Source organism: Astyanax mexicanus, chromosome 14 (assembly GCF_023375975.1).
Source record: "Astyanax mexicanus isolate ESR-SI-001 chromosome 14, AstMex3_surface, whole genome shotgun sequence".
Lineage (NCBI taxonomy): Eukaryota > Metazoa > Chordata > Actinopteri > Characiformes > Acestrorhamphidae > Astyanax > Astyanax mexicanus.
In genome coordinates this window covers 12,515,615-12,534,717 of record NC_064421.1, presented here as the reverse complement: position 1 = coordinate 12,534,717, position 19,103 = coordinate 12,515,615, and the positions used below count along the sequence as shown (strand labels likewise).

Genomic DNA, 19,103 nt, shown 5'->3' with positions numbered 1-19,103 from the left:
TTTTATTATTATATTGTTGCACAAAAAGAGTCTCTCCATTTTTACCATTTTAACTCTATCAGCCCTCAGTCCAACTCCAACAATGTGGTAATTCACAACGCCTTGCCATGAGCACCAACAGCATCACTTTGTTTACAGTACCACAGCAAATACTTCAGAAGCCACATATCTCAGCTCAACCGTTTTAGCACTTTTTTTTTTTTAGATATTATTATTTATACTGGATAGTCTTACTGCATATAGTGCTGCTATGAAGCTGAAGAGATTGTAAGGCCAATTTTAGAACTAGCCCAAATTGCAGATCTTGACTGGTTACACCAGATTTTCTTAGGAATGTTTACAGTGTGTCTGTTCTTTTTACTAAACTCTCATTATTCAATTATGTCAACAGTAACACATATAACCCCTGATTTAGGCTAATTACCATGATACATTGATAAAAGTGATTCTAATATTTTCCTATACAATTAGGATTGGGATTTTAGTACAGTGCTCAGCTAACATGCATTTTTATTAATTTCATTTCAGCTTAAGTTGCCATTTAAATTCTATTTGCAAAGCAGACTTTAGCAGTTTTTGTTTTTTTTCTGTTCAATATCCTGATGAAACAGTTATGCTACAATGTATGCCTTTGGTGCTATCACTGTTATTCTACATATGGAATGAAATAATTAATTAAAACCACAGTGAGAGCCATGAGAGAAAGCAGCAGACTGAGTCTCTATCTCTATATCTGGCAGGGCGATGCAGTGAAGGACCTGATGTTGCGTTTCCTTGGAGACCAGGCAGCGATGAAGCGGCAGGTTCTCACAGCTAACTCAGTGGAGCAGAACTTCCTGGGACTAAAGCAGCTAATTGTGAGTCATCATTTTCCTCCTCCTCCTCCTCCTCCTCCTCCTCTTCCTGTAGAGTATGACATGGTGCTTCCAGTTTTAAATCCCCAAACCTCATCCTTCCAAGGAGTGTGTTTAAATGTGCCTTTTTATCTAATAATCTGTTTAACATGTTTACATAAACATATAATAAGAAACTAAGCAGGTCAGTAATCAAATTTTACAACCAGCCAATAAATTTAATAAGATGTTACGTAAACATCATGTAAAACCCAAACACCCATCAAGCTGAAATATATACATTTCTCAGCTTGTAGATTTATTTCAATCCTTCAGTTTCAGGGTAACTTCAAACGTGTTTTATCTCTATCTCGCAAGTGCTGGTGAACCCTGAGTTTCCTCATGAAGAGTAAAAATGCATGGAATTTTTATATTTTTCTTTATTTTTTCTACGTTTTTTGTGTTCTGTGTTCCGCAGTTTTTAAAATATTTATGGCATTAGCTTAGTGTTAGGAGTCTTGCCCAAGGACTCTTATTGGTGTATCACAGTCACCCAGACTGGGAATTGAACCCCAGTCTCCCACATGCTGTGATGGCTCATAAGCAGGTGGTGGTGTTATCCACTGCACCACATAAACCAAAATATACATCATATATCTATATGAAAACGTTGGTATGACACTGAAACTAGAAAAAAAGTACTAAAAAATAATTGTTTCCATCATTCCATTCATTATAAACTGATATGCTGATTTTTTTTTTTCCTTTGAAAATTAAACTAAAAACAGTAATTTGCTGATAAGAACTGAAAAGGCGACCTACTGAAAGACACACTAAGGATTTTACTAGCCTAAAATATTTCTACTAATTGGTAGAGAAGGAACAATAAGGTTGGGTTTAGTTCAACACATTCTTTAATACGATATAGCGACTTAATTGTGCTCTATAAAATGGCTGAGCAGAAGTTAAAGGTTTGAGAGAATACATGGAGTCAGATTATGAAATCTAACATCTCGTTCTTGCTCAGATCTAAGAAATCAGAATATGTTGTTTACATGACTACTCGAATAATCACATAACTGCAGTAATCCAATTACAAACTGATATTTGTGTGCATGTAAACACACTCAATGACCAGATCTGTATCTGCAGGGGTTTAGACAAAGAAGATGTGCTAGAACTGCAGTGGAGGATGCAGTGACAGTGTAGTGTTGCATGTGTTACCAGGAGAAACGCTGCTTTGTTGCTGCAGAGTTGTGTGCATTTGTGTTTTTGTGCGTGTGTGTGTGTGTGTGTGTGTGTATATTCGTCAGCGTCAGGCGGGGCTAGGATGTAGTCCCAGCTGTAGCCTGAGGGGCTTTAGCTCACTGCATCACTGAGCCGCCTTAGAGCAGAAATGTCAGACACACACAGGCAGGCCCGAAATGCTCAGCTTTACCCGCTGTGCCCATGCCCTTCAATGATGGACAAGGATATACAGTCTGTCTATGTGTCTGTGTGTGTGCAGCCTATTTTTAAGCATTGAGGATGTAGATACACCCTGTAGGCCCACTGTGTATATATGTTTAAAGTGTGTGTGTGTGTGTGTGTGTAAGACTTGGACTAAGGCAGATAAGAGCAAGCCGTTCTGCTGATGTGCCTGGCTCCCCGCAGCATGCCCAGTGGGGCAGTACAGGCTAATCCTGCCTATCCTCCATTTTATAGCCTCAGCTCAGGACGTTGCAGGCCAGACGTTTACTGCAGCCCAACTGAAACTGCTACAGCCCAGAAACAGCGCTCCCTATACCAGGAGCCAGTTCAGGACTAGCGCACCACTGCCTTTTTTAAGCTGTCTCCTAAAAAAAAAAAAAAAAAAAAAGTCGTTTCTTAAAGGAGTTGGGCCTCCTTAAAAAAACTCCTTGCTTTGTGCCACCCATCCACTTTAAAGCTCATTAAAGTTTGGTGCAAAATTTAATTACCATGATTTATCACTTGCCTGAGAGCCCATCAATCAGCCAAGACATGTGTGTTTTTATATTTTTAGTTAACAACAAGAATTGAAAGGCTTCTTCTAACAGTCAATGCAACTGGACTATTAAAATTGGATCTTTGTAAATAAAAACAGACATGACAAAGTCATGGGATAGCATGAGCAGACTGTAAATTGATCAGAAAGTATTGCCTCAGAACATAACTTAGGAAGACTCACAAGTACATAAGTTATCTGAGCTTTTATCTTTATTTTTTTATTTTTTTGAAAAATTTTCCCCCATTTTCTATCAATTTAGCTAGGCCATCTATGCCACCCATTTAACTGCTACTCAGCTGTATATCCCCCATCACTAGTGTTGCCTCAACACAAGGAGAGTGAAGACTAGCACATGCCTCCTCCGACCCGTGAAGTGAAGTCAGCCACCGCCTCTTTTTTTAAACTGTTGCTGATGCAGCATTACCAAGTAGCATCACAGCTCACTCGGAGGAAAGCGCAGCGACTCGGTCCTGATACATCAGCTCACAGACGCCTTGTGCTGATCGACATTACTCTTTTGAGTGATAAGGGGAAAAAGCGCTATCTACCCACCTCTCTCAGAGCTCCGGCAGCTGATGGCAAGCTGCATGATCGGGGTTCGAACCTGAGATCTCCTGATAATAGCGGCACAAAGTAACAGTTTGATGCCCCGAGCTGTTATCTTGTAAGTAAGGTTGAACACTGGCCAGCGTGATGATGGCAAGGCCATGTAAATCACAGGACAGGAACTAGTGTCACATTGTGTTCTGTGACTTTTGACATGTTCCATGAAAGCTAAAGAACACTTCTCTGATCTGTGGGATATTTATGTGGGGCCTTCTGCATTAAATATGCATGTGATTTCTGCCAGAGTCACTTATCTGTTTGCACGGACAGTTCAAGCCAGAAGCTGCTGGTCACATTCATTAGCACATATAAGGTGTTAATTCCTTATGATGTTTTCCTGGCAATTATGTGACACAGTATATTGAGGAATGTTGAATACATGCCAAACTTCAGAAATTGAATGTTTCTTATTCATCTGGCACCCACTATTACACATCATTCAAAATCTGATAGTTCAGGTTGCCTTGCCATGACCAAGCTGATGTTCAAGATGTTGAACTTAATGATCAATTTATCAATTAATCTTTGGTCTGTTGGTTTAAATAACTGGTCTACATACATTTTTATCGTTTTTTTTTAGCTAGACAAAACAAGCTTAAATCAAACATGCATGCCACAGGAATAAATGATAAATCATGTTCATTAGATTTTTTTTCTCTAAATTATACTCTTTAACCTCTTAACAGGCCTTGGCCCGTATACAGGCCACAGGTGTAGGTGATAAAAAAACCTTTTTTCTGCAGGAAAATATATTAGTTATATTCTGAAAAATTTAAGGACTTTGAAGAGACTTCTACAGGACAATGTGAGAAACTGCCTGTCCACTCTCTTTTTACTTAATTTAGTAATTTCAGATCAGCAAGAGGAATGACTTGAAACCTGAATAATAACTAGACAACCGTAACAAAAAAAAGGTTTGGAGGATGTGAAATCTACAAATTATATGATTTTCATTCATTACATTTTTACAGTTGCATATTTACTAATATACAATATTTTGAATATTTTCAGTAACAGTTACAATAAGGATTTTCAGTAACGTTTCTTATCAAACATGAAACCTTTTTATATAAAGCTTAAATAGAAATCCTAAAGATATAGGTGTGCAGAAAATTTACAAAAAAAATGCCTGGCCGTTAAAGTGTTAAACTATTTTTTTTTTTATCCAATAATTTTTATTTTTAGCTCCTCAGCTCCCCCTACAGGTGTGAGGCTATTTACCCTATTAAAAGTTGTCAAATGGATCGTCAAATTGAGACGCAAATGCTAAATAATGTTGCTTTAAGCTCTGCAGAGGATCAAGCTCTTCTTTCAGTGTGCGTTAAGTCAGCAAATCAGACCCAGGAGCAAATGAAAGAGTGGGCGATTATTTTGTTTCTTATTTTGCTCTTGGGTTATAAATTATGCAATGCTGTAGAGGGTCAGTTCAAATAAAGTGGGACAACTTAGCTGTTCTAGGCTATTTTCTTTTTTCAAAGATAAAAAAAAAAAGGTTAATGTGATGCCGGAATATACAAATATCAAAAACAAACAGTTTAAACTTTTTAATAGCTGCTGGTGAAATTATTCATGTGGTGCTTGATCTTCTTTGAATTGCGTGTTTTCTTTGATAAAGTCAGTCTTAAACCAGTTTGCTTGTTTCCTGGAAGACAGTTTGCCTGCAATGAGAGACATCAAAGGGCTTAAAGGTATTAGTTTTACCTGCACACGCCCCGTACTTTAGCCCTGTTTAATTCTATTTCCATCTGTCTCTTAACTATATGAATTCTAAATCTATATATGTATATTATAGTGTACCAGTTCTGTGATAGAACATTATTGGGGCACACTAATACTGGGAGAGGAAGTCTCGGGATGCTGTAAAAAGAGTGAGCCTCATCAAAACTGCAACTTTATTTTATGCTATAGAATTAAGCCTGGTGCTGATACACACATCTTGTTAATCTGGTTACTAACCTCAGAGTACAAATCAATGCATTGATCCTGTACTGATTGCTTGGTCTATAGCTCTGCAGCTGATGCATCCTTAAAGGAGTTAAAAAAATCAAACTTGCACAATTTCCATCTTTTCTTGAATGATGGAAGTAATGTCTGGTCTGTGCGACAAACACTGGAGGGAGAGAGATGCACGTTTTCTAGCTGGAAATACAGACCCTATTCTGAGTTTGTATCAGCTAAAGATGATCACTTATACAGAACAAGTTCCAAAGATGGAGCGATTCTTCCAATAAAGGGAGTTTGGGCAAAACTTTTACGTGGAGGCAGCAGTAACTTAAAACTTAAAAGTAACTTTGATCTACTTTTGCTCTAGACTTTCTACCTGTATAAACATTAGTGCATGGCATAATTACCTTAAATCAACATCACTATTAATTAAACACCTTACCTAGATAATGAATAAAGAGTTTTTTTTTTTTTTTTTTTTTTAAGATACTGCATTTTACTGTGGCACATACAAGCTTTTACTCAGATGTACACAGTTGGCTCAGTGTTTGCTTCCATGTTGTAAATTGTGTTTCAAAGTGTAGGCTGCATTACTGCTATGTCATTAAAGTCTATACTAAAATGAAGAAGTGTTTTAATTGAAGGACGCATCTGATGCATCCCTCATGGCCCTCGGTTGCCCACAGTTCACGTTCAATGCAGGGGGGGGCATGCAGAGAAACTGCATCACAAAAACTGGGCAAAAATGAAGAGTATGGAGCTGGGGTTCATTTTAAAATGTTTTAAAACTATTTCTAATTTATTTTTGTGAAGAAAAAAAAAACTGTTTTTTCATTTAAGTGTCATCACGAGGCATCATTAGAAAGACGATCCTACCTGCAGCCTAGACTTTCAAACATAGTTATGGACTGGACGGGAACAAATCATGTGACTGCACACACACACACACACACACACACACACACACACAAGTGTGTTTTTAAAAGAACAGTACATGCAGGCACACAGTAAGAAAATGATTAACACAATTAAAGGAAAGAAATCTCTCTGAATATATTTTTATTATTTTTCGATTAATTGACATGCCCTAATGAACAGTATGTTTGGAAACTTCTCAGAGGAGTTGTGAATATTGGGTTTCCCCCAATATGTACCTTTTTTATTGTTTCAGTCAAACTAATGACACATTTAAAGAACATATACTAGGTAATAGGGGTGGGCGATATGGCCCTAAAATGATGTCACAATATTTCAGTGTATTTTTTGCGATAATAAGATTCTTGGCGATATAACAAACCATTGAGTTAAAAAAAAAATAGTAATTTCAAGAATACACTACTGCATCCAAATGAATATTACATTTTGTTTTGCGATATTATTGCTTTATTGAGATTTTCACCAGACTGTAAAATAAATCAGTAATCAATGATACTAATAAATGATAGGACTGAAGTAAAATAAATTAGACTGGACAGATATAATCTCTGTCTAGTAGATATTTAATGGAAAGTGAAAACAGTATGAATTTTTCTTTTGCTATAAACAGTTGTAAAAAGTTGTACACTAATGACCCAAATGGTCCTAAAAATAATAGCACGATATTTCAGGGTATTTTTGCAATAACGAAAGTTCTTACGCATGCAGACTTTTCTTTATCATCCCTATCTTTCTGTCTCTCTGTCTTACTCTCTTCCTCTCTCACCACTACTGTAGCTTTATAATATCCTAGTCTCTCCACCACCAGTGACACACTTACACAGACGCTCAGAGAGTTTGTTTGTTTGTTTATTTATTTATTTAGTCAGATATTGCAGAAGTAGTTTAGACTGTGGGTGAATCCGATCTGGGCCGCATGCTCCAGAGCTCTCTGATGTGAGATATCTGTCTGTCCTGGCGCGTGTGATCAGCTGGTAAGTGTAAGTGAGTTCGACTCTTTGCGTCAGGCCGTTTGTTGTTTCTGTGCCCTGTGGATGTTGTGGGCTCTCTGTGAGCTGAGCTGGTGGAGTCCCCGGTGGCAGAGTCTCAGCTCAGACTCGCTGCAGAACGGCTTCTGTGGGTGACTCACGTTGCAGTGCCTGGCTGTGTGTGTGTGTGTGTGTGTGTGTGTGTTTAGGCCTGTGATAGTGCTCCTGTCATTGTCACTATTGTGAGTGTAAATTCCCTCAGCACAGCGCTGTAGAGAGGAAGAGGAGATCAGGATGATAAGGGAGAATGAGGCAGTGTTGTTGGAGAGAAATGGGTTCCCCCAAAACAGATGTCCCTCCTCCGTCCCCGGAATTGCTCTCTGTGCAGAAACGCCTCTTTATAAACCAACAGCATCACACCAGCCTAACAATAACCACCTATCAGTCCTTTATACACATTCTGATGCACTTCTCCTGATCTTCTGTCTATCATTAGAAGATCTTGCCTTTGTAAAGTCTTACTTAAAGTTTCCAAACTGAGTTTAGAGACCCCTTTCTTTCCTTCCCTCTAGCTTTCCGTTTATCTTATTGGTGCAGTGGGGACGATAATTATTTCGTCCCCTGCTGAAAAGTGAGGTGTAAGCCCAGAAATACATGGGAGGTGCATGTTAATGATCTCAAGGGAGCTGGGAGCACAGTCACTAAGAAAACCATTAGTAACACACTCTGCATAATGGCTTGAGATCCTGCAGAAAGTCGTTCTGCTCGTGTACAGGCTCTAAAGTTGCAAGTGAACATCTGAATCATTTAGACAAGAGTTTTGGGGGGATATGAAATTATGGATAGTTGGCATCAATTTGATAATTTGATAAAAGTCTTCTGAACTTTTTACTGTATGGTGAATCTACTCTAGACACAACAAAAGCTATACTGCATCACATGCATGCATGCATGCGCTCTTACCCACCACCGCCTCCTGGGTGGCAAACAGGCTCCAGCCTGCCAATTCTGTGATACTCCTCAAACTATTAAACATGTCTTAGTAGACTGCCCTGCATTTTTAACCACCAGAAATAACTTTTATAGGGTTACAAATATAAAAAGAACTGTTTAAAAATATTCCACCAGTCTTTCATATGAAGACACTGATTTAAGTCTGTGATGCTCAAGTCATGAACATTGTCGATGCCATAAAATAGCCAACATGTTGCTGATATGGCACAAAACCCAAACAAACAAAAATGCATGCATGCATCAGCTCTCTTTCTATTAAATTAAATGGGACGTGTCAAGGCAAAGTGGCACATAGCACTATCCTTGCTTATTCTTTTTCTTAGTTTATCTTTATCCATCTTCTATTGTATCTTATTATCATCATATTATTACTAAAAGTCTTTTATTTGAGTTTATTTGTTGTTTTAAATGGATGTCCACTGAAAGTGTTCTTCAGAGAACTGAAGATGAGTGGGTGTTCTGATGGCGTTGCTCCAAAAAGCACGAGGATTTTGCTCCTTTATTTAGAAGAGTGCATCAAAATTCAGCCAGACACTCACTGTCATTAAGATCACTGGTGTTAAACTCAGTTTAATATGCTGCTATGTGGCAGCAGCAGTGGTGGTGGTGGTGGGGGAGTTGTGTGTAACAGAATGTTAAAAGAATGGTAGTCTCTTTGTCTGCAGGCAGCTCTCTCTCTCTCTCTCTCTCTCTCTCTCTCTCTGGAGGATGGCAGCTCTGAACGTCGGTCTGTTTTTGAGTTCCCGCTCGCTGAGGGAAACTGCTGAACTTTTGATCTTCAGCTCTATTTAGTGGAATCACCCGTTTTGATCTGGAGCTGAAACTCATTTGCAAAATAGCCTGGTTTGTATTTTCCCCACAACTTGCTCCTAATAGCCTGCACTGCAGAAAGCCCACTCACGTCCTCCAGCCTGTGTGTGTTTGGGGGTGCAGTCTGGCTGCACTTGAATCTCTGAAGCAGAGCGATGGTGATGTGTGGGTTCAGAAGTGTGATATGAAATGCTCTCAGTAATTGCAAAGTCATGTCTGCTGTGATTGAGGCTGAGTTGGCAGATTGATGCTAGTCTGGTGACACAGATGCTGTAGGCTACATGGCGTTTTCTAAGAAGGGTTGACCTGTTCGTGGATGTGCGGTCCAGTCAGTGAAATGGTCCAGCTTGGTTCTGTGTGGTGCTGAAAAAGGTTTGCTGTTTGGCAGTTTGAGGAACGATTTTAGTATTGTTTTGAGAAACAATTAACATGACTACGAACCATATATTTTTATTTTCATTACAGAAGTACAGGGTTTGGACAATGAAACTAAAACACCTGGTTTTAGAGCACAATGGAGAGTTGAAGTGCACATTGAATTCTGCTGTGATTTGATCAGATATTTTTTGGATACAATCCAAGTTAGCACCTGAACATCCCTTTCAGACAGCTTCCTCTTGCGACCACAGTTAATCCTGTTGGATGTGGTTCATCCTTCTTGGTGGTATGCTGACATTACCCTGGTCGATAAAAACAACAAACATGGTTAGAAAAATCTCTTTTGGGATGGTTGTATGAAGATAGTGTGCAATAAAACCAGTTTTGGGTAGAAATTTTAGAATTCAAAATCTGTTATAAGGAGAAAAAATGCACAGGATCCTTTCATTTTAATTTTAGGGCAGCTAAAAGAAAGTTTTAGAGTGCTGTAGGGATGGTTGGAAAAAGGTCAGATGCTTTTTGTTAGTCTGATCATTATCAAAATTACAAAAATAAAAACTGACAGCACAAAATGTACTGTATGTCTTTTATTGAGCACACTGAAAACACATACAGAGAGCAGGCTTAAAAACGAAGTGTTTTTCTGTGTTTACCCTATAAATATTTGCCAGTCAGGCTACTAAAAAATCTGTTCTTCTTTAAGAACAGATTCAAATTCTATTATTCAAATTCACTCAGAGAGCACAACGGGCAATCCTATTACGATTGAAGAAAAAGGAACACTGCAGACCAACATTTAAAACTCATCCCCTAACTGTGAAGCATGGTGAAGGGAGCTTTGTGGTTTTGATACAGGAGAATGTGAGCCCATAGCAGTCCATAACCATGAGCAGAAGAGACATAGGGACATTGGCTGATGTAACAAGATAACAAGCTAAAACCATAAACTGAATATTGATGAACAAAGGGAGGAATCGTCCCCAATTCATCGTCAGTGTTGCAGGGCCGCTGCAACAAGGCAAACCAAGCAAATGCCTTGGGTCCCCAGCTGGCCTGGGGCCCCTAGACAACAACTGGTTATGAATTGAATGCAACAAAAAACTATGCGAGTTTCCCTTAAAATTTTGTGATGTTAAATGCAGAAAAGTACATTAATGCTGTTATCAGAATCCCCAACAACAGAGCCCCTCCCACTAGTTGCTGACAGTAGCCAGCCAGCCAGGTTCATCATTCATGCAGCCGGCAAAATATGAAACATCAGCAATCATGAATTGGATCAAGATTTAGATAAGTTACAAAGAAAAAACATGACCAAGGACTAAGCTCCATATTTTTACCATATTTAATTTTTTTTACAGGTAAACCTAGTTTTAAACCATTTTTTGTTTAATTTTTAGTAGTGGGAAAAAAACGATTATAATTGGAAATCAGATTTTTTTTGTAAAAAAAAAAAAACAAAAAAAAAAACGAAGATTATTTTTTACGCCTTAATCGCCCAGCACTAATTGACACTGGATAAAATACACTAATTTTGCTTGGGGCCCCCAAATGCTTTGAAATAGCCCTGCAGTGTTGTAAATATCATATTTACTTTTTTTAGCCTGCGTGGCAGATGTTTATTTAATGAGCTTAATAAAAGACATTAACATTACTGATGTTTTGTTTAGATTTTTTTTTTTTTAATCAATCAATTAATTTTTTAGTAACTGTATGTAGTGCTGTGCGATATGACGATAAATATCGTGGGGACGATAGAAAAGTGTCTGTCGTGCTGCTTACCTTCTATCGTTCCTATCGTTTCTACAGTAATTTAATCAATTATTCATGCAAATATATAAAGTAGGCTACGATGACATGTAATGGCGTGGTCACTTTGCATAAACTCGGTTTATTTAAGTGATAATAAAGTAATCTTCGCAAAAAAAGCTTCATAATGTGGTTTTGCGACATGATGCTGCTTTACGTTATTTGACGGACACGCGCGGACACGCCGGTTTGCGACATGCTTTACGTTATTAAACTCATGAGAGCTGAACAATGGAGGCGCATTGTTCTTTTGAAAAAAATAGCTACTGCATCTACCTCATCTGTTTTCATTTGATACATGTATAGTGCTGCACTAGAAGGTTTGGTTTAATGTCGTTTTGAAATAAAGTTGGAAAAAAGTAAGCAATTATATTATTTTGTCATATTTTTTGAAGAATAACTGAAAACATACTTAAATGTGATATATATATATCATGATATACATCGTTATCGTGATATAAAAAAATATATATCGTGATATATGATTTGTCCCATATCGCCCAGCATAACTGTATGTAAGCATCCTAAAGGAAAATATGGCCTAGTTGGAGGCAAATTGACTGAATGACCCTGTAGTACAGACCCAAACCGGCAGCTTTCCAAATAGCCTTCATAAATTAGTCGAATAGTGAATGTGAAATGGATATTACTGCACTTTTGATTCATTCATTCCCAGTAAGTGACTAGACTGCTGCAGTTATGGTCTGACATGCAGGCTCTTTTCACCCTAAATTGAAATATCAGTCGAAGGCTGTGCTGAGGTCACTGTGCTCTGTTATTTATATGTGTTGTATAGATGTCTGTGCTGATGAAAATTGAGAGGCATGTAAGTGGTCAGGATATGTTGTGGTCAGCTTCACAGTGCAGTTATTGATCTGTGTCCACCTGCTGCTTTTTTGATTGTCATAAGCTTGTATGTTTCCTTTTTTCATAACAAATGACTGACGGACATCCGTGAGTGAGGCTACTGTAAGGCTGGGTGATATGAAGTGTTATTATTAACGAGTCGATGTTTTTTAACTAAAACTGGAAAATATGACTATGTTAACAAATCCTGATCAATCAGTTATTGTGACAAATAATATGCATAAAATAAATATTGCTTAAAGTGTAATTTGTTAACTGTGTATTGGCAAGAACTAAGTTTCAATATATCACAATATATTGGGAAACTCTAAACAAATTCATAGGATGGATTTTTAAACAACCCTTTTATGTCTCACTAATACAAATGGACAAGTCACACCCAGCCAACCACAGAGGGTACCACAGCAACCACTTGCCAACGTGATATCATAGAAGCCGCCAAAGATACCACAGCATGTAGCAACCACTTAGCAATACTAAAGCAACCATCTGACGATCGTCGGGTATTATTGTAACCACCTAGCAAAACCATTGCAACCATCTTGCAATGCTGTGGCATCTGCATATCAGCACCATAGCAACCACTTTATAGCAACAGCTTAATAAAACACCATACAATTGCAACTGTATTGCAGTCACCTAGCAAAAGCTTTTGGTATAATAATTATTGGCATAATAAGTCCTGAAGCATGGAAATATTCCATTGCAGCAGTATTGACCACTCCTGGGTGAGTGTAGGTGTGGCTTTAGGACCCTGTGAGTGGTCAGGTGCTCTGCATGAGCTGCACAGGCAATCCAAAACCCCCTCCTGTGAAGAGCCCATAATAATACGACTAATCCAGCACGGTCAGAGCAGAGGAGCCGGAGAGAACAGAGAACACACATGAAGAGTGTTTCAATTACAGCACCACTAAACCCACAGCACCTGCCATTCATCCCCATCAGAGAGAGAGAGAGAGAGAGAGAGAGAGAGAGAGAGAGAGAAGGACGATAGAAAGAGAGAAGGGGAGATGGGGGATGAGAGAGAAAGAGAGAGAGAAAAAGACAAAATGACGAGAGAAAGAGAGAAGGGGAGACGGGGGATGAGAGAGAAAGAGACTGGGGGCGAGAGAGTGAGAGAAACGGGGGACGGAAGAGTGAGAGACTTGGGGATTAGGGATAGATAGCGAGAGAGAGAGAAAGAGACACGGATGAGAGAGATAGGGACGAAAGAAAGAGAGAGAGATGTGATGATAGAGAAAAATCTGAGAGAGAGAGACAGGGACGAGAGAGAGACGGGCGACGAGGAAGAGAGGGGATAAAAGAGAAATCTGAGAGAGAGACAGAAGGGGAGACGGGGGATGAGAGAGAAAGAGAGAGATGGGGACGAGAGAGAAAGACTGGGGATGAGAGAGAAAGAGACTGGGGGCGAGAGAGAAAGGAAGAGACGGGGAAGAGAGAGAGAGAGAGAGGGAGAGAGAGAAGGAGAGACGGGGGAAGAAAGAGAGAGAAAGATGGGGATGAGAGAGAGATAGCGAGAGAGAGATGGGATGAGAGAAAAAACAGAGAGAGCGAGATAGGGGATAAGAGAAAAAATCTGAGAGAGAGAGAGACAGGGATGAGAGAGAGAGAAAGAAAGAGATGGGGATAAGAGAGAGAGACGGGGGACGAAAGAGAGATGTGATATGAGGTGATAAGAGAGAAAAATCTGAGAGAGAGAGAGAAAAGGGACGAGAGAGAGACGGGCGACGAGGAAGAGAGGGGATAAGAGAGAAATCCGAGAGAGAGAGAGAAAGAAACAGAGGAAGTGGACATGAGGGACAGAGAAAAAAAGAGGGAGAGAGAAGAGACAGAAACGGGTGGCAAGATGAACGAAAGAGAAAGAAATTCAAGGAAGTGAGAGAAATAGGCAGAGACAGGGTTTAGACAAAACAGAGAGAGAGAGAGAGAAAGAGAGAGAGTGTATGTAAAATATACTAGTACTGTTTCTGCTTTACACTGAATTTAATTATCTAAAAATACTTGTATCAGGAATCTTCCTGATGGGATGTTTGGAATTCTATTTTTTCTGTGTGGAATTCTGAATGAGTTTCATTTGTTCATTTAGTTTCTTCTGTTGTTTGGTTTAGTGGTTTCTTGATTTACAAATTATCAATAAGTGGGAATATGTTTTGACCAGTATAAAATGTGAATGTGAAAAGCTGATGGATGCATCTATGTGTTAAAAAAAAAAAAGAGGTGATACAAAATGTTCTTTGAGTAATACCACTTTTGGTTCCCTAAAGCATGAAAAACATCTGGGAGCATAAAAAGCTTTTACAGGCTTAACCTTTTAAACTCTAAAAGCCTGTAGGGGGGCTCATACTTTATGTCCTAGCCCTTAAACCACATTATATTTACAAATCACATGTTTGTTTGATATTAGGCACTGAATCTGTTATAATGTAGTAGTATATTGCATCTTCTATTGTAAATGTACATTAAAGTATATACTGGATCAGTTAGGTACTGCATAAAAAGGCTAAAATCCACTTTTTCTTGTTCTTTGTGAAATACAATAGATCTCTCTTGTATATGTATATGTATGAGTTGTATATGTATGCTGCACATGGAACTGTTCTCTTTACACTAGTTACACTAGTTACTAGTTACTAGTTAAAGTAAAAAATACACCCCAGGGTTTCTCTGCTGTGGCTCAGCCAACAAAACCCCGGGGTGGATTTTATTTTCTGGAACCTGGTCTACCCACCTCTGTGTGTAATTAACTATGTTTAAATAGGATCTCCGGTGGATTTCACATTTACAGAGAATCTAAGACTAAGTCAGTGGCAGAACTGCACTTAGCAGGGCATTACACATTTTGTAAAGTATCATATGACCTTTTATTAGTTTAAAAGTGTGTTTATTTTTTAAAACGTTTTTAACTGTTGTCCATCTTACTGCCCTCTGGTGTCGCAGTGCAAAAGCAAGAGCCGAAATCCTATCGTTTTTCCCTGTCCAGTCCTCCACTGGACTAAAAGCAGCATTATACCGGATCACCAGAGCACTTTTTTAAAATTTATTTATTATATTTTACTATATCATGTATGGTAGTTACTGAATCTATCATAATAGTTGCTGAATAATAGACTTTAAAAAATATATATATACAGGGGTTGGACAATGAAACTGAAACACCTGGTTTTAGACCACAATAATTTATTGTCCTGATGGACAGTTCTGGTGGAAACAGGAGAGTTGAGGTGCGCATTGAGTGATTTGAGCAGCTGTGGTTTTATGTTTTTTGGATACAATTCGGGTTAGCACCCGAACATCCCTTTCAGACAGCTTCCTCTTGCGTCCACAGTTAATCCTGTTGGATGTGGTTGGTCCTTCTTGGTGGTATGCTGGTGGTATACCCTGGATACCGTGGCTCTTGATACATCACAAAGACTTGTTGTCTTGGTCACAGATGCGCCAGCAAGACGTGCACCAACAATTTGTCCTCTTTTGAACTTTATGTTTTGTGCATTGCAATATTTGGAGCAAAACTGTGCTCTTACCCTGCTAATTGAACCTTCACACTCTGCTCTTACTGGTGCAATGTGCAATTAATAAGGATTGGCCACAAGGCTACTCCAGTTTAGCCATGAAACCTCCCACACTAAAATGACAGGTGTTTCAGTTTCATTGTCCAACCCCTGTAGTAGATAATACATTTTATAAAGTTAGCTTTAGCAGCTGAAAGTTAGTAAACTTGATTGTCCGTCACGTTGGTCTTACATAAGTTTGGGCACAAGTTCTTTTTCACTGAACAGTGCCACTCGCTGCATTATGGTGCAGTGTGCAGCAGCAGCAGCAGCAGCATGCTCGTGTGCCCTCTTAAGCCAAGCATAAAACAAATACTTTATCTGTTTTGCGGTTACCTTGCAAACCCCCGAATTTGCAGTACATCATAATGGACCTCCATTTCCACTTGCATTGACTTTTTTATGTTCTGTCTCAGTGGCTGCAGCTGCTTTTGCCCATTTCCCTGCCAGTCGTTTTCAGCTTCATTTCCCACTCTAATGAAGATTTAGAGGCACCAGTGCTGCAGAGAGTGAACCAGGGAGACACACGCCAGAGGAGGGAGTGCAGAAAAAGAGGGGGAAAGAGAGAGAGAGAGAGTTAGCAGGACTTGGATGGACAGAGGCAAGAGAGTGCAGTGGGAAAGAGAAGCACATCAAATGAGGGAACGAGTGAAGGGACAGAACAGAGCAGCAGTGGCTACAGTGATTGTATAGATTATATGGAAGATTATAAAGATGTAATCTTACATTATTGCTTATCTTACATTAATCTTGGAAACAGTACAAATAAAATGACAATGTCAAGTGTTTGGACAGGTTTTAAATTTAGTGATTTTTTTTCTGCATTGTAAAAAAAAAGTTATTGAAACTATGAAGAGAAACATATGGAATTATTTAATACACAAAATTGTGTAAAAAAGCAAACCAGAATTTATTTTATGTTTTAGATTCTTCAAAGAAGCACCTCTTGCTTAGATTACATCTTTTTGAAGTAGAGCCACATAGAATGGCTTTCAGTTAACAGCTGTGCTGAACTGTGCTTATTTTACTACCAAATAATTGAGTAATAATAGAGTTGGTATACAGTGAAAAGCCCTATTTAAGTAATGTACGAATCCATCTTCTCAAAGACAAAAATACTTTTAAGAATTGAAGTTGAAAAAGAATTTCAAGAAATTTGACAGTGCAGTCTGAAAGACTATCAAAAATGTTATGATGGAACTGGCTCTCATCAGGACCCCCCCCAGGAATGGAAGAGCAAGAGTCACGTCTATTACACAGCATGAGTTTCTTAGAGTTACCAGCCTTAGAAAGTGCAAGTTAACACCACCCCAGATAAATTTAAAGATTTTGGTTTGTTTTATACTTTTAAGTTACTACATGATTCATTATGTGTTCCTTAATAGTTGTGATAACTTCAGTATTCATTTACAATGTAGGAAGAAAAAAAATCTATTTTTTTAATAAGAAGGTATGTACAACAAAATATATTGCTATGGAAATTTTCCCCAAAATTTGAAGCCCTATATCCGATCCGAGCATTTTCCACCAATATAACTTCATACAGATACTTATCAATAAAGATATGCAATCTTTAATGACACTGTGACATTTTCCTCAGTATCGTTCTGCCCTGACTCCATAATGATGTCTATAATGTCAGCGCCCGGTTTGCACTGCTGCAATAAAGACTGTGCTCACAGATAGAGCCACTACTACTGATACTGTTTTATGCTGCTGCTATAACTCCTTAGGCCCTTAGCTAAAGGTCTGGCTGTAATGAATAACATTCTGCTTTAAAGAGGGTGGCCACTGTGACCTTGTCATCATTACGGATGAGGGGGACAGTGCTGCACACACACACACACACACACACACTCAACACACATGCAATACACCCTCTCCTCCTGTGTGAGCAGCTGTTGACTTAATGGGTTCATTTCTCTCTCACCTTGTCCCACGCACCAACAAGAGCACCAAGAACTGGAGGGCAGCGGTGGACCTGACTGGCAGACTGCTGACGGCTCACGGCCAAGGCTACGGCAAGAGCGGCCAACCCACCAGCCACACCACCGACTCCCTGCAGGTGAGCGAAGCACCACAGCCACCTGGGTTATGTAGTCTCAGGACACTGGCCAGACTGCTGACCGCATGCCATGACCAGAAGAGAAGGTCCTGTGGAGTAGTTATTTACAATGCTGGCTCGAACCTGAGCTGGAGGAGGTCACTAGAGGTTGATCAACATTAAGCACAGCTGGGGTTCAAAAGTCTGGGGACACCTTGCTTGCTGTTTTTATTTATTTATTTATTTATTCTGCTACATTTGAGTTACAAAAGTGAGAAAAAATGAGGGTGGATCATAAGCTAATCTACTTCAGTCTTTACTTTACGATTTTATAATAAAAGACAAGTATTTAAGCAAGAGTAAAAAGTTTGTTTTTTTCTGCTACATATATGTATGTATAACATCTTAAGCAACGTACAGGTAGAGCCGAGCTATATGGTAAAAAAAAAATAATAATAATAATAAATAAATTGTATCACAATATTTAAAGGCACAATAAGCACTATTTATTGCAATGTTTAGACACACAGACAAAATGCATCATCAGTTGCAGATTCTTAAAAAGAGCTATTCAGATACTCTCTCATGCATAGAACAGTGTTTTTAATTTAAGTGTTGCTGCAACTTTCTGCAAAAATGAATTCATTAATTAATTCCTTTAAAAATAGACATTAGTCATTGTCAAAGAGCAATTTTGAAACCAGTGTGCCTCACTTTTGAAAAATAATATAACATAAGATAATATGATGTAACATAATACATATATGAATTCATGTTTGCAAATCCTGGAAAATATATTTTCTAATTTATTTTCATTTAACCTAATAAATTGCTTGTGAGCCAAGTTACATTTTAAAACAAGTGTTTTAGTGATGCTGGGTTTTCTAACTGGAAAGTTAGGAAACGGTTAAACAACCACACTGAAAGCTCTGGGGAAAAAAAATAAGAGACCACTTAAAAATGATTAGTTTCTTTGATTTTACCACATTGAAAACCTCTGGAATATAATCAAGAGGAAGATGGATGATCACATGCAATCAAACCAAGCTGAACGACTAGAATTTTTGGAGTGGCATAACGTTATCCAAAAGCAGTGTGTAAGACTGGTGGAAGAGAACATGCCAAGATGCATGAAAACTGTGATTAAAAACAGGGTTATTTCACTAAATATTGATTTGTGAACTCTTAAATCTTTATAATTATGAACTTGTTTTCTTTGCATTATTAAGGTCTGAAAGCTCTGCATCTTTTTTGTTATTTCAGCCATTTCTCATTTTCTACAAATAAATGCTCTAAATGACAATATTTTTATTTGGAATTTGGGAGATGTGTTGTCCAAAG

At 38.5% G+C, this 19,103-nt stretch overlaps 1 protein-coding gene across 1 annotated transcript in view; it reads left to right on the top strand.

Annotated features, from left to right (window-relative positions):
• trappc12 (trafficking protein particle complex subunit 12) overlaps nt 1-19,103 on the top strand; it is a 46,017-nt gene that overhangs the window by 4,142 nt on the left and 22,772 nt on the right. The window contains exons 3-4 of the mRNA XM_007257301.4: nt 741-857; nt 17,670-17,783. Of these exons, the coding sequence (XP_007257363.3) occupies nt 741-857; nt 17,670-17,783 (231 nt within the window). The remainder of the gene's footprint in view (nt 1-740; nt 858-17,669; nt 17,784-19,103) is intronic.